Source organism: Aspergillus steynii (assembly GCF_002849105.1).
Source record: "Aspergillus steynii IBT 23096 chromosome Unknown P170scaffold_3, whole genome shotgun sequence".
Lineage (NCBI taxonomy): Eukaryota > Fungi > Ascomycota > Eurotiomycetes > Eurotiales > Aspergillaceae > Aspergillus > Aspergillus steynii.
The window spans coordinates 1,122,129-1,147,401 of record NW_020194400.1 but is presented as its reverse complement, the minus strand read 5'-3'; the positions used below and the strand labels follow the sequence as shown (position 1 = coordinate 1,147,401).

Sequence of the window (25,273 nt, the reverse complement as noted above, 5' to 3'; positions counted from 1 at the left end):
AATATGGCTGGGATCGTAAGTTTAAAAGGAAATCCACAAATCTGTTGAATAAGAATAAAATGCTATGATTCAAATAAACTGGTCACTATCTAGCTCATCCGGTCCGTCAAGGATCCGATGCCAACCTAAAGTACAGTACAGTACTATTCTCCAATAAATATAATGGTCAGGGGTACTCGTGGGAACAAAAAGAAACAATCAGACATTTTGATCGGGCGGCTTCTCAGTGCTTGAACTGATCCTCGGTCACGCCCTTGCCCATGGCTGCGGTACTGCTGACTCCGCCCGTCACCATCTTCAGCATGTTATCCACGTAGTTGGCGCCGCTCCATTTCTGGTGCGTCACCACGTCCACGCCCTGCTCCATCTCGGGCTCTTGGACCAGCTCGCCATAGGCACGCATGCCTTGTTGCGCGAACGCCTTGGCGAACTGATGCGAGATCAGCGCTGTCGTGTGAAGACCCGCCAGGGTGATGAACTGCCAGCAGTATCCTAGTTCACCCAAGCGCTTGATGTACGTCTCCTGCTCGTCGCGAGGCATGGCCTTCTTCCAGTTGAACGAGGGCGACAAGTTGTACGCCAGCCTAGAAAAGGTGTGTGTTAGTGTTCCGTTGTTCCTAGAAAACAAAAACAATGGAGACTTACTTCTTTTCGGGCCACACGGCGTGCACGCCGTCGGCAAACTCCTTGGCCTGCTTGTAGTCAGGCAGCTTGCTCTCCATCCAGATCAGATCCGCAAATGGGCCGTAGGCAATGGCACGGTTGACGGCACATTGCGTGCCGCCCTGGTACCGGTAGTAGCCCTCGCGGGTACGAGGAGCGTCCCAGTCCCAGTGGATGTCAACGCCCGTGATGCCTTTAGCGATGGCGCGAGCCTCGCTGTTGCTCTTGCCCTGCACGGCCTTCAGATAGTCACTGGCCAGGGCCTTCTTGTTGGGGTGCACGCCCTTCTCGATAGAGTCGATCACGGCCTCGTTGAAGAGCTTGAGACCAGCCTGAGCCACCCACTGATCCTCGATGGCTTGAAGTTCATCGCCGTTCTTGCCGGCCTGCTCAGCAGCGACCATCAGGTCGTTCAGAGGCTGCAAATTAGGGTTGGTCGCTCCGACGACGAAAGCGTGGTCACGGTGGTCAATGGTGGAGGTGATGAGAGTGGCAGCTTCGGAATCAGTTCGGGCAATGGCCAGCAGGTCGGTACCTGAAGAAGTCAGTCAGTCTCGGTTTTGTATCCAATTAAAAAGAGCGGGACGTAACACATACCCATAATGTCGGCCTGCGCACGAATGGCAACCAGACGGTTGATGTGCTCGCTGATAGGAACGAGGACCTTTCCGGCCATGTGACCACACTTCTTCGTGCCGGGAGCCTGGTCCTCGATGTGAATACCGGCAGCTCCGCGCTCCACAAAGAGCTTGGTCAGCTTCATGATCGCCGTCAAGCCACCATGACCAGTGTCGGCGTCCGCGATGATGGGACGCAGGTAGTCCACATTGACCACGCTGGCACGCTGCTCCTTCGGGGTCGTCACACGCTCCTCGCGCTGTTTCCGGTCATGGAACAGCTGCGCCATGAAGAGCTGGTTGACCTTGTTGGGAACAGTGTTCTACGACAACAGTTAGCTCGACTGTGCATTGCACCCCCGCCACAAGTACTATCTTACCATAGGGTAATCCGCCAGATCCGGAGAGGGTTCGTCGGTGGAGGAAGCAGTCGAAGAGCTCTGCCAACCGGAAACGTAGATCGTGTCAAGGTATTTAGCCATCTGGGTAATCATGGTGGGCTCGAGACAGCCATAGGTGAAACTGGCAGCTTTGTTCTATGTGAATGATCAATTAGCATAAACGCTTGCGCATCTCCGCATTAGGAAGGCCACGAACCTCCCAGTTGCTTTCCAGGATCTTCCACAGCTTTTTACTCTGAGCATTGGAAGGATAGTCGATCTTGAGGTTTCCACGCTTGGCCACGATCGACTCGGCGGTAAAGGGACGCTTGGTGTGCCTCCATCGCGAGTCGCTCCACCATGTCTTGACGGCCTGGACGTCGTTCAAGTACGCCTGATCCTCGTCCTCGAAGAGACCCATTGTGACAGGAAGATAAGCTCTTGACGTTTGGATCTTCAAAAAGCTTCAAGATGGGAAGATATAGAAAAGGTAGATCAAATGCCAAGCAGATGAAGACAGAGAAAAGAGATGGAGAGGAGAGGAGAGAGGAAAAGACGAGGTAAGAAAAACGATGATTCAGAGATTAAATCAAACTCAAAGACCACAATCACAAGCCAACAACCAAGGTATTTATTCAACCATCGATGCGTCAGAGCCAGAGGACCAGTCGGTAAACGCTCGGCTCAGCGGGACAAGAAGGGAGGAATGGCTGGACCGGCATATCGTCAACCGGGGAGGGGACGTGACCAAGGCCTTACGAGCGGTACGACTGGCCAGCCATTAGGTTAGCCGTGAGCCAAAGATTCACAAGCCAGAAGCCGATAGGGCGTGTGTCTGCTCGGAAGAGAGGAAATCGAGACTGAAGCAGATCCTCGGTCTAATGGACCAGTTGCCACCCTTGCCATTTGCATCTCCGCGACCATTTCCATTGCAGACGTCGGTGTAATTTCGGACAGGGGTAGAGTTGCATTGCATTCTTGTGTTCTCTTCGCGTCCTGATCAATCCGTTTGTCAGACTCTCCCCGACCAGATCGCAGAGAGATGGTCGAAGAGCTGGACCGACGCCGGAAGAAGCCAATGCATGACGTCGAGACATGTGCGCGAACAAGACGTGACGATACGGCGGGCGAGGGATGACCTCTTCTCCGCGGCGGCGGATGAGTCATCCCGTTACACCCCGGTATTGCCCCACTCGGTTTCTTCACCCCGGAGATGCCTGAGGCTGTCGGCAGGCATACCTACGGAGTTCTTGGTATAGCTACTGATATGGAGTTGCTCAACACAGCTCCTCAAAACAACAAACTAGATTTGTCTCAATCCCAGGTGAATACCTAGCAAGGTAGCTACTAGGTAGATTACTTTACCATCAACCATAATACCAATACCCAAAAATACCATCAACACCAAGCCGATGGAAGCAGACATGAACCTCGGCACAACACGCACCAATCACACGCCCCGAGCCGATCCTCCAGATCTCGGGAGAATAAGGAGCCAGTCCCGACCCGCAAGGGATGAGGCCTCATCCAGAATCCCAAACACGGCGCAGCTGCAGCATGCGTCGAGCGTCGGAAGTTGCCCGAGAACGCATGGATCGCTGGAGGGGGTAAACGGTGATCCTGGCTTGGGTAGGATGGCTGGCTGGCTAGTTGCTGCGCAAGGTAGGGAGGTATATTCGTTGGCTACCTGGCTACCTGACTCCTGCCCAGTTCTTGATACAGGTTAGAGGTATCGGAATTCACATGCAAATGAGGGATTACTGAGTATTTGGCTACCTGTCATGTGCTCTGCTCCCTTATTGGGATCATTCATATGACATCCATGCGGACTGAGCTTTTGTTCGATCTGCTAGCATGTCTTTGTTCGGTTAGCCGCGGTTGAATGTCCTGGATTTTATGTGTACGGCTTGGACCCAGACGACGAGGTGGGAGCACACGTCTGTCGCCTAGACTATAGGTATAGCCTACCCAGGATAAATATGCAGTGTAACGCACACACAAGCCAGAACAGTCCTCAAAAAATCATCTATTCAATTTAATCCATTCGTTTGAATCATGAATCGACAAACATTAACTCATAAAAGGGAGAACCAAGAAAAAAGAATAAAAAGATGACAATATAAACCAAGCAGATATGAAACCTTTCCACCCATTTTGGCATCCCATGTATCGTTCGTTCCTTAATCGAGTCCTCTAAACCCATGGATGCTAAGGCACCATGGTTCTATTTATTCATCCTCATATTAAACCAAAAAATGTAGATCAAAACGTGCTCTTTTGTGTTCATCTTCTTCGTCATTAGTCAAATGCAAGACCCGCTTATTCAAAGGCCGTTCTGTGCTGCCAACGCTTTGCTGTATGTTTCGTAGGGCGTGATGGTTCCGAGGGCACGTCGTTCGTGCGCGTTCAAGAAGTCCAGCCCGTAGACGTAGCTGGCGTTGACCCACCCGAATCTGGAGAAGGTAGTTAGCATGGGCTGCCAAACCAATTGTGGGCCTAGACAAAGAACTTACCCTTCTCGAGGTGCACCCTTGAAGTCGACGCCCTGGTTTCCGTACTCCGCATCCACTCGGTGTGGATCAATGGGGCGAGTGACGTCGTATTTCTCAACGACAACCCCGTTGAAGTCAACAAAGGCCTTGGTGATCATATACAGCCATTTATATGCAAGTCGTTGCGCATCCTCCTCGTAGCCGTAGCGGAGCAGTCCCGTCCATGCCAGCATCTGCTGAGGCGCCCAGCCGTACGGGTAGTCCCATTGTCGGTTGGGCCGCTCGAGGCTGACGGCGCCTCGCGATTCCTCCGTCCCGCAAGTAAGACCGCCGTAGGCCTCGAGTCTGGGGAGAGCCTTCTTCACCAACTCCGTCGCCTGGAGAGGCGTGGCAAGCCCGGCCCACATGGACCAGAAGGTGGTGGAGCTCTCGTAGGTAGTCCGCTCCTTCTTCACCGTATCGTAATCAAAGAACATTCCCTTTTCTTCATTCCACATGTACGTGTCCATTCTCATCTTTCTTCTCCGTGCGCGGCGATCCCACACGGACGAGGCCTCGCTGGCGATATCCTTGCTCGCCGGCGTGCGGAATTCCATGGGAATCTCCAGCCTGTCGTTGAAGAAGGTTCGGATCGCCCGAGCAATGTCCACTTCGTATTTATACAGGAGAGAGTTCAAATCGACCGTGGCCAAGTTAGCACAGACCTTCTCAAGTCTGTAACTGGTATCGTGGCCAGATTCGCGAACTGCCCGATCATGCAAGAAATAATCATCGAGCTCGGGCTCAACGATCTTGCGGTCGTTGTAGGCTTGGACAAACTCCTTGAACCCCAAGCCATGCTTTTCAGCATACGGAGTGAGAATGTGGGTGAAATGCGAGGGCTCCGTCTCTGGGGGCACGCCCCATCCTTCCGGACGGTATCGGGATAGACCCGAAACCGGGTCCAAGCGGGGTTCGATGGCCCACACGCTGTAGTATTCCTTGATGGCAGCAAGGATAGCGTTGCGGAGGAACTCAAGAGCATCCGGTTCGTTCTTGATCCGCTCGTAGACACGCAATGCCATGTCGGTCAAGAATGGAGGTTGAGACCGCGTCAGGTAGTAAGTTCGGTTGGCATTGAGAATTTTGCCATAGTGTTTGATGCAGAAACAGAAGTTGATCACCATGGCTTTAGCCAGGTCAACTCGGTTGCTGACAATCAATCCGAGAGATTCCATGTAACTATCCCACCCGTACAGCTCGTTGAATCGACCACCGGGGACCACGAATGGAACACCGCTATATTCGGTCTTCTTAGTGTGTGGATCGTAATTCTCCTCCATCGCCAATGCCAACAGGCCAGGCTTGTGATTGAGATCCTTTACATAATCCGGCGTAATATCTGCCTCCAACATAATGACCTCTAGACGAAGCTCGGGGTGCGACTTGGCGATGTTCGAGTAATACTCAAACTGTTCGGGCGCACCTGGGGGAACATAGATGCGTGGCGTAGGGTTGGGGGTCCAATCTTTGGGGTCTTTTCCAACCACCGCGATGTTTGAACCGTCAATCCGCCGGGTGAGGGCGATCCAAAAGTTGTTCTTGATCAAACGCTCGAGACGCGAGACAGGATTCTCGCTGAGACGGGCCTCGTCCAGCACAACGACCTTCCTGCCATAGTCCTTGGCGATTGTAAGCTCTTGAAGAAGGTTGGAGAGCATGTAGGTTCCTCGTAGATCGAATCGGTTGTATCCGGAAGACGCGGCCGTTCCGACGGAAAGCACCTGGTAACACACAAACATATTTCAGCATCTGGCCAGCCAGTCTTGCCGGTGTGTCACATACCTTCGGACCGACGTCCTCGATGGTTATCTGCATGTTCTTGTCGGTATCTTCTCTTTCCAGGAGACTGTGCAATGTCTCCTCGACATCGATAAGGAACTTGCGAGGCTGAGCGGAGGATGCATCTGTCCACGAGCTTCACGTCAGCTTCCATTTTCATTGCTTCTAGATGAAGAAATCATTAAATTAATACGTACCGTGACTGCCTCTTCTCGCGGTCTGTCCGCCCAGGAAGTCCTGAATGTCATCTCGATTGAATGTCTTCAGGGTCTTTGGTTCCGTCAGCATCCAATGATCCTCATTCTGATGATAGATCTTGTGCAACTAGCTACTCACCGAGGAATAGGCACGTCTCCGGTTCTTAATGCGTGTGATCGCTTCGTCATCGCCGTAGTAGACGTCTGGATGGGAAAGAGGATCGATAGAGCCCGTCCGACCGTGCGGCTGAGCATTTGGCGAGCTCATTGTCGTCAGGGTGAGTTGCGGGAGAGTAAGCAAGAAAAAGAGGAACGATCAGAGGGAAAAGGAAAAAATATCAAGGCCGGGAAGTAGGCCGACGACCCGAAGGGACAAAGCAAGGATGACCAGATAATAACAACCAACTGAGACCAATGGCCACGTCAAGACGCTTTGTGGCGTCGTCCGCCCAAACCGAGAGCGACGGCAAGGAAGATCGGTGGGCGGAATGGCTGCAGCGTGGATTACTGGGCCCCGCGGGATTGGTCGACGTCACACCGAGCTGGATTCGAGGCGGTCTGCACAGGAGACGAGTGCGAAGAATTGCGAGAGTTGGGGAGAATTGGGAATGGGATTCAGGCGACACCAAGGATCGAGGAAGTTAGAGATCAAGAAGCTACGACCGAGAAAGGCTTAATTAAAAGCAGAGGTGGGATGCCATGACGGCATGGACAGCAATGATGTCGCCGCTCCACCCAACTCCACTTCGCCACGATGTCAACTTGATTGGATGCCCGGTGGACCGTTCTTTGTTGCGTCTGCTGCGTGACCAGTTCGATCTCTGGCTCTCCGGAGGTCTTAATCTCCCGGTGCCTGGATTATGCTACTGGGGAATCCCGGACAATGCTGCTCTGCAGGAAGACAAAGAAAAATCTATACACTAAACCATCCGGAGGGACTACTTGGTATACGACCGTCGGAACCTCACCCGTCCGCTATCGTCCACACCCAGACTACTGCTGTTGACATAGGGGCGAGCATCAGACCGAGTTTCGTCGCCGTGACTTGCAACCAGGCGGTCGTTGGGGAGCAGAATCGCTCGGTCGAGCGAGTAGGGCAGACCACGGTGACGCCCTCGGATCATCATCGCGCAGATCACTACTTTGCTGAAGGTCGAGAATTGACCGCTCAAAGAGGTTGCGACCGTAGGATATCCTAGGCTCAGGCCGACATTGCCGCTAGACATCGTTAGGCCCCTTATCTCGACGCCTCCTAGGGAATAGGGAACCGAGAGACTCACTATGCGGAAGCCACTTCGAAAAAGACCGCAAACACGGACAATGATTGCTGGAGCACATTGGCTTTCGCGTTCGGAGATATCATAAGAAGTATGGACTTACTGCTTCGGAAGGATCCATGATTCGGTCCGCTTCAGCAATGCAGACGCAGAATATTCCCAGGAATATGTACCACAAGTCGAAACTGAGCTGGTTCCGCATATGGGCCAGCACGTAATTGGTGCCGTCGTTTTCATCAATCTCCCGTTCATTTGAGTACAAGCCGAGAGCGCTCTCCTCGTACGTGTTCGATGCCCGAATGCTAATGGCGATGGGGAATATGGCGATGTACATCATGACCAATAAGCTGAACTGAACGGCCGGGTTGACCTTGGCAAGGTTGAAGGTCGACGTTCCTGTATGTCGGGCCGATGCGGCCTGAAAGATGGCTGCCAGAATTCGAGGGCCAGGGGGGAGATTGTTCACGGCGGGGTTATGAAGGTCCAGCACAATGATTAATAGAACGTCGACAAAATTGAGCACAAAGACAATCCCGAAGAGGATCCAGGTGGGTTTACTCCGGAAGAGCAGCGTGTAACACCGACGGGGATATTTCAAGAGGAAGGCGAGCGGTTCCTTGAGCGACGACTGCTGTGGAACACATTTGAACATCGTCCAAATGACGAGACGGAGGAGACAGGGATAGATGGTGTTACCGGCGTATGCGAGGAAACTCATCACGATCATGGGAAAGGTTGCATCTTGGAATGAAATCATGGAATCCGGGGTGAGTGTAAGCCCTAGGTTGTCGACCATTGTTTGCGCCGAGTAAAATGCCCTGAACACATGTAAGTCAAGATTAATGGTGTTAATAGCCTCAAGTTGGAGACATTACTGACCACCAGATATGGTTTTGTCCACACTCCTCGAGGTAGGTTCTGTATTTTGGATTTGCATATTGAATCCAACCCACTAGGCAGATCGCTCCGAATATATGGAGCCCGAAGAAATAACCTGCCGTGCGTCAGATTTGGATAGCGAAAAATGGAGGATGACAAAATACCAATCACAATCTTCAACAGTATTTTGAGGCTTCGATATTCAATACCACCCAGCTTTTCCCGATCCTCGTCCGTCAAATTGTAGAATTGCGAATTTCTGCCTAAGGTAGCCTGTGATGAGAGACCCGGAAGATTGGAGTCCTTGGAAAGTGAAATTGTACTCTGGAGTCGTGACTCGCTGGACGGTTTGGGCTTTTTCCCAATCACAAACACTGAGGAAGCAACGTGTTCGAGCGGGATACCACTGGATGATATAGTATCCCGTAGACTCCGGCGGCCCTCTTTGGTATCCGGTTCTTCTCTCTCGGTTGATTCTGCACGATCTGGTTTAGTTGTCTTTTAGTTAGCCATTTGCGTTCTGATTACAGTGACAGACAATCAGGAGTAGTCCTCATAGGGCTGCTTACTTTCTTTCGATGATTCGTTCACTTCCAGTATTGGGAATCCTGTGATTTTCGTGAATATAAGCCCATTCTTTTTCGGAGAAAGTTTACATACCTCTGTCTCGCTCGCGAGGTGGAGGAATATATAGAGCTTTTGAGTCGTCCGCAAAGGAGATACTTCGATTAAGTTGAGGAGGGTCTTGAGAGGGAGGACTGGGTTGGTTCGAATCTGAGTTGTTGGCTCTAGGAAGCTGGTTAATTCTCCTTTACTGTACCACCACACAGATAACTCACTCATCTGCAACCGTATTCTTCGATCTCTCATTGTTCAAAGTCTCGATTCCACATGATGAATCTTGAGATACTTGGACGGACTCCTGTCCTGGTATACGGTCTTCTTCACGTTTGTGAGCCTGAGCTTCTGAATCATGAGCATAGCCTGAGTGGTCCGGCAATCTCGGTTTGGGATAAAGAACAGAGGGTCCTGTGGGACTGATAAGTACGACGCTTTCCATCCTCATCATCTAGCGACAAGTATACCTAGCTTTTTCAGGTGTTTTTCGAACCAATGCAGTCGCACGACCACAACTAAGATGTTGATAAAGCATAGGTTAGAGAGCATGGGAATAAAATAAATGTATAGTTGTTGGTAGGTCTTGAGTCCATTGACGTCGACACTAAACGACGTGAATTAGTACAAAGCGATCCCACACTCAGGTTGGGTAAGTGAACGAACGGATTCAGCCCGGATTCTGTCGAGGCGCTGACCCCAAAGAAGTAGGCATCGATTGCCGTTAAGTTGCCATATGGATAGAGGATGATCAGACCCAAGATGCCGAGGAAGATAATGTATGCGTCTGTCTTTCTTTGTCAACATGGTATGATAACCTTGACGGATTCGCGACGCACAATGCAAGGTGATAAAGTTCACCCTAGGCTTCCACATTCCAGGCGTTTGCTGAAGAAGTCTCAGTCTCGAATGGTCACAATGCAAGAATGGGAGCTGAAGTCTCGCTCAAAAGATAGAAATATTTGAGTCCTGCTCTCGAAAGGCGTGTCTAGCCCCGATAAGGACCCCACGTGAGGGAATAATTAATGCCAATAGAAGAATCCGCGTAAACTAGGTGCCCCCTCATAGTGCCACGATCGTAATATAAGACAGATAGCTAGCTTATGGAAGCTCATCGGGGGAATTTGTAGGAGGGAATTATCTAGGCCAATGGTTCTGGCGTCACAATGGCACTGTGGCTGGGTCAGACCCGCGAACCCTAACTGGCCGACGTCAACCGCGTGCTCTGTCTTTTGGATGTCATGAATCTTATTTTGTTTTATTTCTTTGTTTCTGTGGCCTCTGGATCGTCCATTCTCCTCTTCTGCGTTCCTGAGTCATCACACAGGTGTCGCCTTCAGAACTTGGCAATCTACTTGGCAATGGCCGTCGTGGCGCTAGAGCGTGACTGTACAGCCCCGATGCTGGAAAGTTTAAGTCCTCTACGCAGTAGGGATGGGAGACGGTATCATGGCAGTGCAAGCTCGAGTCTAGCCTTTAGAGCTGCATGGTGCATGGTGCTACAGCAGGGGTGCAGCTGAAGGTTCTACTTTCCGCAATAAGCAGGAAAAAGGCAGATCAACACGAAGAGAGACTTTTGCATGATGTCTATACGGCTATTGTTGCTCAGAGCTTGGCGGCGATCGCACTTCCGCCATCCAGAGTGATTGTGGCGCCGTTGACATACGACCCAGCCCGACTGCTCAGGAATAGACAAGCACCCGCGACATCCTCGGGAGTACCGATGCGACCCAACGGAATTCCCGCCTCAATCGTTTCCCGGTAAGACTCCAGAGTAGCAGCCATCATTTTACTCTCAAATGGTCCGCAGGCCAGCGAATTCGATCTGCACATGACCGTCTTAGTTCGTCTTTCATCATTAATCATAAGGAACATGAGATGGAGACACATACGTAATGTTTCTCTTGCCAAGGTGGTTGGCGAGAACGCGGCTCATGTGGTGCAGACCAGCTTTGCTAGCACTGTAGGCAAACGTCTCCAGCGCTGGGACTCGGATACCATCGATACTGCCGATGTTGATGATGCGAGCCGGGTCGCCGGCTGACGCAGCCTTCTCCAACAAAGGAGTGACAAGCTGGGTCAGATCGAATACCCGATGCAGGTTAAGAGTAAGAACCCTGGTCCAGGCCGATGAAGGATACTCATTATAGGGAGCACCCCAGTTCGACCCGGAGTTGTTCACCAGAACATGGAGCTCTGGTTGAAAGTTAATTGCGGAATTCCTATAGAGTAATGAAGTATAGAAACTCGACTTACTGTCTTCACGCTTGCCAAGCTCCTCGGCCAGTTTCTTGACATCCTCCTCCTTGTAGAAGTTGGCTGGAATGGAATGGGCCTTGCCCTTTCCGAGAGCGTTGAGCTCATTTACTGCGGCGTCGCAGGCCTTGGCATCCCGAGAGGAGATGTAGACTGTAGCGCCGTTGGCGACAAACCCTTCAGAGATCATTCGACCAATGCCTTTGGCTCCACCGGTGACCAGCACCACTTTCCCCTGGGTCGATCGTTAGAAAGAGTTGGGGTCTCCGTTTGTACGGAGGACTAACCTTGACATCAAACAGGTTCTGGGAATTCATAATGAGAGTAGGCAAGTAATTACAAACGAGGTACTAAACACAGAGGATTATTGAATCAATAATTTATGCAGTTGATGGTCGTTTTAATGAGGCTGTGGTGTGTCAAACCACGCGAGGAGAGCTGCATTCATATATGTAGCTTGGCCCATGCGCGCATATCCGACGACCGAGAGATTACGAAGATACCGAGGCTGTGGAACAACGTTAATGCAATCCCCGGGGGACTTCCCATCGAGGCGTGGCTTGCCACCGAATTCGATTCCCACATTGTAGTCCGGATTCACGACTATGGAGCAGCCATGCTCAATTGCTGGCCAGTCAATGCCTGCCACAGTTGTGTCCGAAGCAAAAGGGCAGCGCTCATCTCCTGGCGACGACTGCCCCCGTTGTAAGGCACCAGGCGCTATTCCCGTTCGGGCGGGACTTCAGACTAGGCCGAAAGGGTTTTTGCGGGGCAGTGGCTTCGGTTTTCAAGATTCCACCGTCCGGTGCTCTGTACATATTTACAAGCTCTTCGTTCATATTGTATAGAATTATTGTCAGTCGTTTGAAATTCTTTGTTCTGTCGAATATCCCAATCCCTTTTCCCTGCCTTCGCCTTCCCCACCCCTCTAATCCCTCCCACAATGGACGAGCTATTGGCGAAACACCGCAAAGAACAAAAAGACCTTCAAGCACGAATCACGCAGAAGAAAAAGTCCGCCACTAAGAAGACCCGCCGAGGAATCAACGATGAATGCGACCGACTACAAAGAGAGCTTTCCGAGCGCCACCAGTCCGAGATTGCACAGCTAAATGGCGAACCCACCGAACCCGTCGATGCACTCGAGGACCTGAATCTCAATGACACGGATGGTGAAAATGGAAAAGCAGAGAATGCAGACGAGCCTCAAGCCCCTCAGACACCGGAAACACCTGAAAATACAACTGCGCCTTCCGCAGAGCCAACGTCCGGCTCTCGTCAAAAGAAGCCGAACCGTCAGAAGGCACGGCTTGCACGCCGCGCTGCGGAACAAGCCGCTCAAGCCGAGATAGCTGCGGAGGAGGCTGCGAATCAGACGGACCACCGTGGAAATGAGAAGGAGGTTATGGATGGAGCCTTCAAACGGTTAGGGCTGAAGGAGACTGAAATCACCCCGGACGGGCACTGCCTCTATTCGGCCGTCGCCGTTCAGCTGGACGAGTCTGGTGTCGGCTTGAAACCTGACCCAAAGCGAATCGTTCTCCAGCCTCCGACGCAATCTCGAATCGAAACAGTGACCTCCCCTAAACACGATGGCTACAGAGCGGTGCGAGCGGTGACCGCCGATTACATTGCTGAACACAAGGACGATTTTGAGGCATTCATGGAGGAACCCTTGGAGCAGTACACGCGGAAGATTAAGCTCACGGCTGAGTGGGGAGGGCAGCTGGAATTACAGGCCATTGCGAGGGCCTACGGGGTTGAAATCAACGTGGTTCAAGCCGACGGACGGATTGAAAAAATCGAGTCGGGCGATGACAGCTTGGAAGACGAGAACAAGCGCATTCTATGGCTGGCTTATTATCGACATACATACGGGCTTGGTGAGCATTATAATGCCCTTGCAAAGAAGCCTTAAAATAGGGACTATCTCGCAAGGCGGTCCGTTCTATGATCGGGCAGCCGATCAATATGCGCGCAGGCATTCCAGGAAGGAAGCACTTCGCCAAAAATTCATCGATTCTGACCGTGATCGATGTGGTTTTTGGTGGCATACTAAAATTCGGTCGTGGACTTTTACTGCCTCGTCTATTCCAATGTCGTGTGTTCGAATGGGCTGCCAATATGCGACTCGTTCGAAGCCCTGTTTGCCTGGTTGATTGATGGTCTCGCTTTTGCGTCGACCCTGCTCGGCCATAAGCGATTTCCTCTTTAGGGTGACTCAAGTGTCGCATATACGCCTCTGACGGCGCACCCCAAGGTGAACCGGGGAGTAAAGGATCTTTTTCCCGTGGGCACTCGAGGCAAACAAACTAGACTACTGCGCATCGAGGAGCGAGGAGCTGAGCGTGTCAGAAAGCCCATCTTGGACGCATTGAAGGAATCGGTGCGCAGGGAAACCAAAATTACAAAAACCGTTATCAGAAGGAGTTCTTTCCTCCCCGAGCAATTGGTGTTCAATCTATCTTCTCAGAGCGCCATTTAACACAAGCGAGCATTTGACTTTCTCGATAGAAATCTTTATACGAAAATAATCAGCGTCTAGCATTGGATATCACTCACTCCATCGTCGTAAATGGGATGAAGCCCAACGATAACTGAAACTCTTCCAACCAGATATTCTTGAAGAAATCACCCTGGATGAAGATCGCCTTCCCTCAGCCAGCCACCGGGTCCTGGACAGGATATCGGGCCGTATTTTTTCAGTTTTTCCTGTCTGCACACCTCGACTGCGACTGCACTGCATCCCCCATATGCATCGTAGCCGAAGCCAGCCAGCAGGAGCACCAAGACGTGCAGGAGATGGCCGCACCATGATGATTATTTTATCTTCGCTGGCGAGGGAATGCTTCACCGCTCCGACCGGCAGTAGTATTTGGCATATGATATATGCACTTACTTTCTGGCAATTTGCGTGGCTGACTTTGAGAGGTTCGGGGATCGTGTGGTAGAGTGAAGGCTATAGACACTTTGGGATGAAGTCTGTGGCGCTTATGAGTAGTACAAAAAGCAATACTCCGTTGACTTTGGCCTTTGCAGCTCAATATGACCTATCTAAACTGTCGGCCACTCTGGGCCAAGGCATTGGGTTTACAAGCAATGCAGTCTGCAAGTTCCCATGGTCTGTACATGGTTCGAACTCGAATTTCCCGATTGGATGGCAGTATGTATCTGGCGGGCATCCCTGCATGTAGGTCCTGCGAAGGGTCACTTCATCCTATACAACACTCAACTGGCGATACCTATGGTTTCTATACTCCGTAAGGCTTGACCTCGGCAACAGCAGCCGAGGCGGAAACGCCCGAGTCGCCGTGACTGGCGGGAGGCTCGGATGGAACGGCACGCCGTCGCTCGATTTCACTGGCTGTGGCTGATTCCATCGCTCCTCCACCCCTTACCTTCTCCGGAGTACAGAGGACTGCGTAAGTAGCATTCCTCGTCGGCATTCCATGATGCTGGTCGGGAGGCTTCGTAACGTGGTATGCACTTTCTCTTGGACTGCGGTAATGTTAAACGTCGATGATGTTCGAAAGCATGGGAATTACTCCGCGGATAACGACCACCGGTTTTCCAGGAATCTTTTGTGCCTGTGCCTTCGAGAACTACTACTGCGTAAGAGTCCAGGCTGGACCCGCCAGGCGAGCGGGGAGATCTACGCCTTCCTGTTTTGTGCCGACGTTAGATAACGGTCATTATTGCAACCCTCGGCTTTCGCCTGCTCTCTTCTCTTCTCTTCTCTTCTAATCTCTCTCGAGTTTTTTATCCTCACTTCGTCTTTCCTTCCTCTGTTGTATGGTTTCCTGGTGCCAGCATCAAGAAGATGACCACAGTACATCGGTTTATCTTACATACATCGTCCGGTATTATCGACAATAACTAAATATTAACTCCACTTCCAGGTGCTGGTACATGGGGTTTTCTTACCCGAATGCCTTCATTATCCTTGTGCTCTTAAGCTACTTGTTGGATCTTGGATTCTATTGATATTCCACCCTTGTGGTTGACTTGCGCACAAAAATAAATTCAATTTTTCAGTCCTTGATGTGCGATAATCGCGCTATTGCGCAATCGCAATCCGTTCAACGTGTTTTCGGTATCACGCTCTCATAATTCCAAAGAGTGACGACTTTCAGTATGGCGGAGAAAAGGTCCTCAGACTCAAAGTCTGAGGAATGTCTCCCTCAAAACCCGTATGAGGAGACCATAACGTCTAAAGAAGCAACGAATGAGATGGATGCAAACTTTCATTCTCTGTCACCACCCACAAGCTCGCCTCTTGATATCGAGCAAAAAGATGAAGAAGCGGATATCTCGCCTGACGCAGAGACGGAACACAAGCAACCGGTGGTCGTGCCGCGACTGAAGCGTAGAGGTCTTTTCGGCCAACTCACGCTGCTCGCCGAAATCGAAAATCCGAAGACTTATCCCCGAAAGAAAAAATGGTTCATTACTTTTATAGTCGCAGTAGCTGGTGCCACGGCACCCATGGGCAGCTCAATATTCTTCCGTAAGTCGATGAGTCTATTTGAGCACTCCGTCTCGTGAGGTCTCTTTTGTCCTCGATGCAACATCCGGTCATCTTGATCACTACCCTACCTCTACATCTTAAAGTCCAGAGCTGACATACTGCGTGATCACTAGCATCATTATCACAGGTGTCAAAGGAACTAAACACAACAACCACAATAGCAAATCTTTCAATCTCATTATACATGCTGAGCATGTCCATATTTCCACTCTGGTGGTCATCCTTCAGTGAGAGGTTGGGTCGGCGCACAATATATCTCGTTTCCTTCTGCCTCTTCGTTGTATTCAATATCCTCTGCGCCGTGTCCAGTTCAATTGCAATGCTCATAGTGATGCGAATGCTGAGTGGTGGCGCATCAGCCTCTGTTCAAGCAGTTGGTGCAGGCACAATTGCGGATCTCTGGGATTCTCATGAGCGGGGCCGTGCAATGAGTATCTTCTATCTAGGTCCGCTATGCGGTCCGCTATTGGCACCAATTATTGGAGGTGCTTTGGCCCAAAGATGGGGCTGGCGAAGTACTTTGTGGTTCCTGGCCGTTTACGGGGCAGTCACTGTCATTTTCATATTCCTTGCCCTTCCTGAAACCTTAGTGGTGTCGAAGGCCCCTGGCACGGACGAGGAGCAACAAGAAGCCGTTGGACGGCAACTGAGCAGAGTGTCTTCTCGGCAGGTGGTCCAGTTCACCACAAAATGGCTGAGAATCCTCAAGATGGTGTTCATAGACCCCCTGAAGATTGTTCTCTACCTACGATACCCGCCGGTATTTCTCACTGTATACTACGCAAGCATTACATTTGGCTCGCTCTATGTGTTGAACGTGAGTATTGAGCATACCTTTGGAAGCAGTCCCTATAATTTTGCTACGATCATTGTTGGTCTGCTTTACATCCCAAACTCTGTGGGATACATGGTAGCGAGCTCATTTGGTGGCCGATGGATGGATGAGATTATGCAGCGCGAGGCGCGAAAGGCGGAGAGATACGATGAAAATGGCAAATTGATATACCACCCCGAAGACCGCATGCGAGAGAATGCCTGGCTTGGTGCCTTGCTTTACCCTGCGGCCTTAATTTGGTACGGATGGACTGCTGATCGGGGAGTGTTTTGGCTGGCACCGGTATGATTGATCTCTTTCTATCATCTTTCGAGCCTCAGACCTGACATTTCCGAACGCTGCAGATGATCGCCAATTTCTTTTTCGGTATTGGGTCGATGCTGATTTTTAGTATGGCAACCACGATGTTGACGGAATTCATGCCCAAGAAATCGTCCGCCGGAGTGGCCTTAAATAATTTTATGCGGAACATCTTCTCGTGTGTCGGGTCCCTGGTTACAGCCCCAATCATCGATGCAATCGGAAACGGGTGGCTGTTCACCATTCTCGGGTTGGTTGCCTTTGCCAGCAGCTCCGTTCTTTTTGCCATGAAGGTCTTTGGGCCACGCTGGAGAAAGTCAATGGATGCGCTCAGCCACTGACGCTGGCTTTTTTCAAGCCCGAAATCAGGAGAAAGTGACAACGAGTCAGCCCTATTCAACAAAAAAAACTAGCCATCTTCATTGTGTTGGGCGGTTACTAGCTATTCATTACAATGGTTTGTTTCATGGGGTTGTTCTGTATAGCCATTTGGGCCGCTTCATTGTCAGATCACATCTCATTTGCCCCTGATCTTCCCAGAAAGTCTAGAACTAGAGTCGACGTGTCCAGGGCAAGGGAGTGGTGCTTATGTGCTTTGGGTAGGGTGTGGATATTCTAGGGCCGGAGAGACGAAGCAACTTGAAGATACCCAATATGAACCTATTGTTAGAGCAAATGCGATCCAGAACGATGCACAGGCATCTTTTTGACACTGGCTATCCTTGACATGCTCTAGTCAGCCGACAGTTCAGCATCGGCACCTAGAATCCTCGTCGCCAGAGGGCATCGTCGATTGTATGTACGGCGTAGTACGAGGATGTCGTTGTTCTAAAGATGCCAAGGACAAGAAAGCGTTCTAGCAAGGATCATTAACTGAGGGGTAAGAAGTTGGGAATTATTGCTTCTGGGATCAATCGCAAAAATACATCCACCTGCTTCTTTTGGATCCGAAGACCCTAAGATATGCAAGAGAGGCGACAAATCACCGTGTCCGATATGATTTAGACTATGTGCAGGCACCTAATCATAGACAGCAACCTAGACTCTGACCGGGAGGGGGCGGCGTCGATGATAATCTGTCCGGAAGATGACGGCTAAAACCTGCTGAGCGAATTTGACAGCCCGTGAAAGGTATCCCCGACGCAACATGACTATCACAAGCCGATGGTGAGATCAAACAAACGTAAGGAGGTCAGCGACCATCTGGATTTGGTCTGCTGCATCGAGGGCCCGTGTGAGGACGCCTCGAGACGTCTCCTCAGTCATTGGTCCGGGTCGTTTCTCTTCTGTCCTTGAATCATGGATCTGTGTTGAATGTTCTCGATGATTGTTATTCGGACTTCCTGCCTGCAGGCGTACAGCAGTAGTGTGGGTTGGATACGCATGTTACGTAGGATATGCGTACCCCATGGAAAATCAACGCCTGAACGACGGGACATTGACAATGCTGTGGAAGTGGACAAAATTCAAAATCAGAATAAAAAATTTAAGGCCCAGGGGGATCCATTGTCAGGCGAAACGCTGTTAGTTTTCTTTGTTGTTTGATCCTGAATGGTAGGTACCCTTCTGTTGGGAAATGGAGTTCCATCTCTTGCTGTACTTTTTTTGGATCTGTCCGAGAGGCGACATCGCATTATGAGTCCTGTGTGGAGGGCATAACCATGCTTGTCTGGGGAGGGGGGGATTATTTTCCTGTGGCCAAGAAACTGAGTGCTTCGGGGCTATCTAGTTTAGCAGCCATTCCTGTCGCTTTACTCCTCTCGCTCGGCCCGTAGAGGTATGGCTTTGTCCATTTCTCCCCCAATGGGCCGGGGAGTGGGCGCAAAAGCAGCCAGTCACCGAGCGCCAGAACAGCGTTGCGCCTCACTTTTGTTGCTCAGTGGGACAGTCCGTGTTTAGTCAGTCCACTCTGCAATGATTGTTTCAATAGTGGCCCTGTCTCCGTTGAAGGCGATGGCTGGGGGGGGGGGCGAGGTGACGATTGTTTTCCCGTTGGGAGAAGATCGGACACTCTCCTCCCCTCGAGAAAGCGATGCGATGCAGCGACTGGTAGAGAACAGAATGGAAGGGAGGAAAGCATGGAGTTGCTGGCGAAAGGCGAGAGAGAGAAAGGCCCAAGGGTGGGCGCTAGTCCCGGTTGGGGGGTCCAGTGATCAGCGCCGATTCAGCCTGGTTTCGCTCTGACTTGTTCCTCTTCCTTCCACTCTCTTGCTTCTTCCCCCCTCCTCCACTCCCTCTTCCATCATCCATCGCTCCCTGAACGGGTGTTTGATTGATTGATGCGGATTGATTATTATTTTCCGATTTGCTCTGGCCCGGATCCCAGCCAATACCTCATATCTTCGCCTTTGGGTCCCCGTCCAATCCCTCCCTGGTCCCTCGGACCGGGGACCCAGTCTCATCTCCACGCAACATGCATCCAATTTGCTGCCGCTGTCCGCGAGAGGCGTTGGGCAGAAATCGGCGATTGATTAACTCGGTCATCATGATAATGAGATGACCACTCTCAGAATAATCAACACAGCCGTCATCTGCATCGGGTCTCTCCTCATCGATGCCATCGGGTCCCCTTCCATTAATAGAATGCCAGTACTACATGGGCATGATGATTGGGATTGGATTGGTTTCGGCCATTGGTCTTGCATCTATCATGCAACCGCTCTCGAGCTACCAACTGACTTTTTCTGCCCGTGACGCGTTGGCTAACTTCCCTGTCTGCCCAGACCAGATGTATTCTGTACAGTACTTCTGGAATCTTGTCAACAAATAATTAATCTATCCATGTTTAGGGTGAAGGATCTACTTGCGCAGACAAAGAGGGAAAACCCCAAGACGTCAACCAAACAAAAAAAATTCCAAAATTAACCAAGGCCAATGATGCTGACGGATCAGTGGCACCACCCCCACTTAACACGACGGATTGTACCCAATTTTTTACGGAGTCCATCTGTGGTGCTTCCCTCTCCTCGTCTGGATCCTCGTCTCCTCACCCGGCGCCCGCCACTGCTTGCTACTGCAAGCTCTGGCTGCAGATGGTTGTCTTCCGACACCCCCCTGCCCCGGTGATGCTTCCCGGAGACCCCCTTTTTTCCTTTTTCCCGTCCACCAGGGCCATCGGGACCCGTGAGACGTGGTCCAATGACATACCTTGCCGTTGGGCGTTCGTCAATGACGTTCTCCAGTCTAAGCCCGAACTGCAGCTCGATATTGTCCCATTCCACTGGGTAGTGGCCAGTCTACGATACGTCGCCTCGCGTTGGTCCTCGAAGGATAAAAAAAATGTTTTTTAAATTATTTTTCGAAAAGAAAAAATATTTCCCCCCAAAAAAAGGAACCGATATTCGGTTGGCGCACTGGCGCACTGAGGCGGACATATCGTTGTGTCCCCCAGCCCTCTAATACATCAGCGATCACTCAAACCTGACCCTTCACATCTCATCTCGTTTCACATTCCATTCTGTTCCGTCGCCTCCTATTTTTTGCCTTCCCTCATTGTTCAGTCCCCTGTCCCTGTCTAGACCCCGACAGGCCGATGTCATAGTTCTCTCAATTGATTTATATTCCTCCTCTACTTCCTCTTCCCTTCGAGAAGAATTGTCTGTATTAGTCCCATGCTCAACTGAATCGGTGCCATGACCAGAAAGGGGAAATCGAAAGGCAAAAAGAACAACAACAATAACACCAACAATAAACGATTACCGGTAAACGACAACCTCAATTCCAATCCGGAGAGTACCCCAACCGAGCCTGCCCCGGACACGGCAGTTGAATCTGTTGAAAATGGCACAGCCGATCCAGTATGCACAGCTCCCCAACTTTGAGTACCAGAAGACCATCGAGCGTCATTATCAGACCTTCGACCCTCATACTCTTAAATTTTCATATTATCCTGTCCATTCTGCATCTACCGATGGTCTGACCACCCCCAATAAGGATCAGGGCGACACCGACGCCCCCGCCGCCGAATCCCCCAAGGATGAGCCAGCCCCTGACCCTGCCCCAGCTATAGAAGAAGGATCAGACTCGCCTGCTGATGCCTCGTCATCCTCGCCCGAGGCTGGAGGTATGTTGTCACACCATTTGACCCTTGCCACCTCGAGTCTCTCCCACTACTGCCCTTGTCTATCAATCAACCCTTCGTTCCCTCTTTCCCACTCTCCCACCATTCCTCCTTGGTATATGACATGATATCATGTAATTGTAACTAAACATCTCGTGTAGATTCATCCGAGGCAACAACGCCCCCTCCTGATTCAGTAGAGTCTTCCAGCGAGACGCCTGCAGAATCAAAAGAGGAAGACACGCCACCTGCCGCAGAGAATACAGAGCCCGAGCCGACGACAACACCAGCAGAGACCGAGGGTGCTGCCCCAGAAGAAGAAAAGAAAGATGAGACGCCGGCAGAATCAACAGAGCCGACCGAACCTGCAGAGCCTACCGAGCCCACAGAGCCAGCTGCCGAACAACCTGCGGCCGAAGAAAGCCCAGCAGCACCTGAGGAGGCAGAAAGCACCCCTGCAGAGGATGCAGGCAAGGACATCACACCCCAAGAAGAAAGCAAAGACACACCGAATGGTATGCTTGTGGATGATATCAGATCCCAAAGTCAGCTAACCTTACACATAGAGGATGACTTCCCAGAATGTGATCCTACTGCAGGCCTTGACGAAGTCGAAGCCGAGAAAGAAGCCGCCGCCAAACAAGCCGAAGAGGATGCCAAAGCCGAGGCGGAGGAGAAGGCAGCCATCGAGAAGGAGCTGATTGATTTGGATGAGGGTGCCAAGGAGGAAGAGACGACGCCGGAGGCTCCTGCAGAGAAACAGGAAAACGAACCGGCTGCCGATGCCGACGCTAACGCCGAAGCCGCAGCCGCTGCGGCTGCCGATGCCCCGAGCCCTCCTGAGGAAGAACACAAAGAAGAAGAAAGCCCTGCTGAGGCATCGACCGAGGAACCAAAGGCAGACGACAAGGCTGCTGAGCCTGAAGCCGATGCCGACACGGCCGAGAAGGAAGCAACTGAAGAGCCCGCACAACCAGAGGCTCAGGAGGAAGTAACAGCCGCAGAAAATCTAGACAAGGAAGCGGCCCAGCCTGAACAACCAGCTGAAGATACGACTACGGCGCCTGAAGAAACCCAGCCAGATGCTGCAGAAAAGCCTGAAGAGACCACAGAAAAACCTTCTGACGAGGCTGCAGCGGATGAGGGCACCAAGGAAGAGCCTGCAACAGAACCAGCCGCAGCAGCAGAAGAGGAGGCCAAACCAGAGGAGCCAGCCAAAGCTGAAGAAGAGGCTCCTAAGGAACCTGAGGAAACGGCGGACGCCCCACCAGAAGAGCCCGCTCAACCTGAAGCCGCCCCCGAAGAGCCACCATCCGAGGAGCCGAAAGCAGAGGAAGAATCAAGCAAAGACGCAGATGCACCAGCTGCAGACGAGGCCCCTGCCGTAGAAGCTACTCCTGAAGAGTCTTCGGATAAACCTGCTGAAGAGCCCGCTGCAGACGCCGGTGCTGATAAAGAGAACGCCGAAGAACCGGCCACCGAAAGCACACCTGAGGAAACACCTGCAGAGCAAGAACCCCCGGCAGAGGCTGCAGAAGCGACACCAACAGAAGAGCCGACGGAAGAAAAGCCGGCTGAGGATAAACCTGCGGAAGAACCAGCCGCTGTTGAAGATGCTCCAGCAGACCCTCCCGCCGAATCTCTCCCAGTAGAGGAGCCTGCACCAGAAGAAACCCCCGCCGAAGAGCCCGCTACTGAGGAGCCAGCGGCGGAAGCAGCACCGCCTGAAGAGACTAAGGCGGATGAGGAATCCTCTAAAGAAGCCCCAGCTGAAGAAGAAACAACTGTGGAGCCAGTTGCTCAGGAAGCTGCTCCAGAGGAGCCACCTCAGGAGAAAGAACCAGAGTCTGAAGAGACACCCGCTCATGAAGAAGCTGCAGAACCTGTCGCCGAGGAGTCAGCTCCTGCCGAAGAGAAGCCAGAGGAACCGCAAGCTTCAGCAGAAGAGGTAACTGAGGCGCCGGTCCCCGAAGAATCGGTGCCAGTTGAGGAACCCGCTGCGACCACTGAGGCCCCAGAGGCTCCTGCAGAAGAACAAGAAGCTTCTAGAGAAGTTTCTGCTGAGGCTGCTCCCGAAGATCCAGCACCAGCCGCTGATGAGCCGGCACCCGAGGAACCAGCTGCGGAGGAACCGGCGCCCGTCAGCGAGTCAGCTCCTGTGGATGAGCCCCCTGCTGAGCCTGCCGCTGCTGAGGAACCTACTCCGGAAGAAGATTCCACTACTAAGGAGCCTCCTGCCGAGGAACCTGCTGCTACTTCTGCCCCTGCCGAAGAGCCTACACCAGCCGAGCCTGCCGCCGCCCCTGCAGAGCCTGCTGCCGAGGAACCAGCCCCGGTTGAAGAACCCGCAGCTGCCCCTGCAGAAGAGCCTGTGGTCGAGGAGCCTGCCGCCGCCGAAGAGCCGGCTCACATTGAGGAGCGTGCGCCCGCCGAAGAAAGTGTTCCAGCTGAGGAGCCTCCAGCTGAAGCTGCTGCTGCTGAGCCTGCACCTGTTGATGATCCTGTTGATAAAGAAGCCCCTGCTGAACCTACTGTTGAGGATCGTGCTCCAGTTCAAACACCTACTGAAGAGCGTGCTCCAATAGAGCATCCTATTGAGGAACGCTCTCCCGCCGAAGAGCCTGCCCCAGCTGAAGAGTCACCTGCTGAAGCGCACCCTACCGAGGAACGGGTCCCTGAAGAGATCCCGGAACCGGCAGGTGAAAGAGATCTTCCAGAAGATGATGGCATCGACCCTGCAGCTGCGGCTGTGGCTGCAGGAGTCACAGGGGCGGCTCTCGGAACCGCAGCCGGCCTTGGAGCCACGCATGGCTCCAGGAGAAGAAAGAAGCGCTCGCCTGAGGTAGACCGCGAGAGACGCCCTTCGAAGGGCTCAACCGAAGAACACCGGTCTGCACCGATGCAACGACAAAAGAGTGACCGGGGCGGTATATTCACCAACCGATGGGCCAAGGCACTGGACGAGGCCAAGCGACAGCATGAGATCAAACAGGAGGAGAAACGACGAAAGGAGAAAGCCTACGAGAAAGCATACCACGCCGAGGAGAAAGATCGTGCAAGGGAAGCCAGACGAGCAGAACGCGCCGATCGTGTCGAACGCACTGAACGCAGTGAGCGGGCTAATCGCCCTGATCGCTCTGATCGAGCAGAACGAGCAGAGCGAGAGCGAGAGCGAGCCGAGAGAGCCGACAGAGCAGAACGAGATCGAGCTGAGAGGGCCGAAAAAGCCGAAAGGGCTGAAGCCTACGAGAAGGCATACCATGCCGAGGAGAAAGACCGCGCAAGAGAAGCCAGACGAGCAGAGCGTGTCGAGCGTGTCGAACACACCCCAAGGGCCAGGGAATCCGGGCATACCAGATCCCACCACCGAAGCTCAGATCACTCTGGAAGCCGCGACGGCGAGCAGCGCGAACAGCGTGATCGGGACCGCAAACCCGCCTCTTCCTCCAAACATGGGCAGTCCTCGACACCCAAACCTCGAGCTTTCTTAAAGTACATGACAAATGGCGAATCCGAGAACGGCCCTCTCCTCCGAGTTAACGGTGCCACCGCCGCCGCCGACATTCCTCCCCGACGATCTTCCACCAGCCATACACACGGCCATCGCCACTCTCACGAAGGCCGACGAGGGTCCAGCGAAAAGTCCAGCGGCTCCCACCGCACTGAGGAGGAAGATCAGGCCCGGCGCGAAGCCCGACGCGCTCGACGCAAGGCCGAAGAGGAAGAGCGCCGAAAGGCCGACGAAGAAGCAGCGCAAATGAATGAGGTTGCCGCAGCCAAGGCGAAGGAAGAATCTGATAGTCGTCGCCGCCGTCGTGAAGGTGAAGAACGACATCGTCATCACCGACACCGTCGCGATCCCTCTCCTCCCCGGGGCCCTTCTAAGCTGAAGGGCATGTTCAAGGCCGCTATTGCTGCGCATTGATCAATGCATGGGATAATTATCACTCATATTCGGGCTCACTCTTCTCTTCTTTTCCGCAAAACTTTCGATTCTCTTTCGTTTCACTCCATCCTCCAAAAGAGCACTTGAGCTGCTTTCTTATTTCGTTATAGACCACATTTCCCCCCTTTCTTTCTTATTTTCTTCACCGTCCCCTTCTATTGTTGTTTTATCGTTTAACTCCCTTTATTTCCCCCTTCATATTTCATATTTCATTTCCATTGTTCATCGTTTTCCTGTTGGAACCCTAATGGCCATTAGTCCATGCATCTGAGCGGGTTATATAGCATTGAGTTAGCATGGAAAGCAAGCGAGGGGAAGCGGGCATAGCAATAGTGGCGCCATCTCGATTTCTCATTCTCATACTTTTGTTGTTTGTCTTACTATTGATGTTGTTTTGCCTTTTGTTT

The 25,273-nt window shown here is 52.1% G+C and overlaps 7 protein-coding genes across 7 annotated transcripts; 3 read left to right on the top strand and 4 right to left on the bottom strand.

Moving 5' to 3' along the window:
• Window positions 1-223: 223 nt before the first annotated feature.
• P170DRAFT_424678 (isocitrate lyase 1) lies at window positions 224-2,081 on the bottom strand (the record flags this gene model as incomplete). The annotated part of the gene is made up of 5 exons (XM_024847585.1): window positions 224-584; window positions 646-1,198; window positions 1,261-1,603; window positions 1,661-1,816; window positions 1,878-2,081. 5 exons carry the CDS (start codon window positions 2,079-2,081, stop codon window positions 224-226), a joined length of 1,617 nt encoding a protein of 538 aa, XP_024705580.1.
• A 1,594-nt stretch (window positions 2,082-3,675) lies between these two features.
• P170DRAFT_463522 (alpha,alpha-trehalase) lies at window positions 3,676-6,823 on the bottom strand. The gene is made up of 5 exons (XM_024852174.1): window positions 6,310-6,823; window positions 6,171-6,243; window positions 5,977-6,098; window positions 4,174-5,915; window positions 3,676-4,113 (listed from the first exon to the last, which is right to left on the bottom strand). Exons 1-5 carry the CDS (start codon window positions 6,436-6,438, stop codon window positions 3,984-3,986), a joined length of 2,196 nt encoding a protein of 731 aa, XP_024705579.1. The 5' UTR covers window positions 6,439-6,823; the 3' UTR covers window positions 3,676-3,983.
• Window positions 6,824-6,834: 11 nt separating this feature from the next.
• On the bottom strand, window positions 6,835-10,152 carry P170DRAFT_435475 (putative potassium uptake transporter). The gene is made up of 11 exons (XM_024848941.1): window positions 9,781-10,152; window positions 9,608-9,728; window positions 9,412-9,548; window positions 9,166-9,355; window positions 8,987-9,114; window positions 8,896-8,934; window positions 8,491-8,811; window positions 8,327-8,441; window positions 7,551-8,265; window positions 7,451-7,497; window positions 6,835-7,388 (listed from the first exon to the last, which is right to left on the bottom strand). The coding sequence occupies exons 1-11, from the start codon at window positions 9,815-9,817 to the stop codon at window positions 7,109-7,111; spliced, it is 2,130 nt and encodes a 709-aa protein (XP_024705578.1). The 5' UTR covers window positions 9,818-10,152; the 3' UTR covers window positions 6,835-7,108.
• A 352-nt stretch (window positions 10,153-10,504) lies between these two features.
• P170DRAFT_435474 (short chain dehydrogenase/reductase family) lies at window positions 10,505-11,631 on the bottom strand. Its single transcript, XM_024848940.1, has 4 exons — window positions 11,485-11,631; window positions 11,198-11,432; window positions 10,834-11,137; window positions 10,505-10,766 (listed from the first exon to the last, which is right to left on the bottom strand). The coding sequence occupies exons 1-4, from the start codon at window positions 11,512-11,514 to the stop codon at window positions 10,547-10,549; spliced, it is 789 nt and encodes a 262-aa protein (XP_024705577.1). The 5' UTR covers window positions 11,515-11,631; the 3' UTR covers window positions 10,505-10,546.
• Window positions 11,632-12,140: 509 nt separating this feature from the next.
• P170DRAFT_355100 (deubiquitinase OTU2) lies at window positions 12,141-13,115 on the top strand (the record flags this gene model as incomplete). The annotated part of the gene is made up of 1 exon (XM_024844074.1): window positions 12,141-13,115. The coding sequence occupies one exon, from the start codon at window positions 12,141-12,143 to the stop codon at window positions 13,113-13,115; it is 975 nt and encodes a 324-aa protein (XP_024705576.1).
• A 2,312-nt stretch (window positions 13,116-15,427) lies between these two features.
• P170DRAFT_354439 (MFS transporter) lies at window positions 15,428-17,201 on the top strand (the record flags this gene model as incomplete). Its single annotated transcript, XM_024844031.1, has 3 exons — window positions 15,428-15,704; window positions 15,839-16,842; window positions 16,905-17,201. The coding sequence occupies 3 exons, from the start codon at window positions 15,428-15,430 to the stop codon at window positions 17,199-17,201; spliced, it is 1,578 nt and encodes a 525-aa protein (XP_024705575.1).
• A 3,439-nt stretch (window positions 17,202-20,640) lies between these two features.
• Window positions 20,641-24,845, top strand: P170DRAFT_473835 (PE repeat family protein; the record flags this gene model as incomplete). Its single annotated transcript, XM_024853083.1, has 3 exons — window positions 20,641-20,923; window positions 21,082-21,435; window positions 21,487-24,845. The coding sequence occupies 3 exons, from the start codon at window positions 20,641-20,643 to the stop codon at window positions 24,843-24,845; spliced, it is 3,996 nt and encodes a 1,331-aa protein (XP_024705574.1).
• Between the last annotated feature and the right edge of the window lie 428 nt (window positions 24,846-25,273).

Bases quoted from the DNA above. Each gene is read 5' to 3' on its own strand.
- P170DRAFT_435474 (XM_024848940.1), bottom strand. From the start codon at position 11,514: ATGAATTCCCAGAACCTGTTTGATGTCAAG. The intron at 11,433-11,484 runs GTTAGTCCTCCG...CGATCGACCCAG, and splicing joins AGAACCTGTTTGATGTCAAG to GGGAAAGTGGTGCTGGTCAC. The intron at 11,138-11,197 runs GTAAGTCGAGTT...ACTTTCAACCAG, and splicing joins GCTTGGCAAGCGTGAAGACA to AGCTCCATGTTCTGGTGAAC.
- P170DRAFT_435475 (XM_024848941.1), bottom strand. From the start codon at position 9,817: ATGTGGAAGCCTAGGGTGAACTTTATCACCTTGCATT. The intron at 9,356-9,411 runs GTATACTTGTCG...TCAGTCCCACAG, and splicing joins AAAACACCTGAAAAAGCTAG to GACCCTCTGTTCTTTATCCC. The intron at 7,498-7,550 runs GTAAGTCCATAC...AATGTGCTCCAG, and splicing joins TCATGGATCCTTCCGAAGCA to CAATCATTGTCCGTGTTTGC.
- P170DRAFT_463522 (XM_024852174.1), bottom strand. From the start codon at position 6,438: ATGAGCTCGCCAAATGCTCAGCCGCACGGTCGGACGGGCTCTATCGAT. The intron at 6,244-6,309 runs GTGAGTAGCTAG...ACGGAACCAAAG, and splicing joins GGAGACGTGCCTATTCCTCG to ACCCTGAAGACATTCAATCG. The intron at 4,114-4,173 runs GTAAGTTCTTTG...TACCTTCTCCAG, and splicing joins AAGGGTGCACCTCGAGAAGG to ATTCGGGTGGGTCAACGCCA.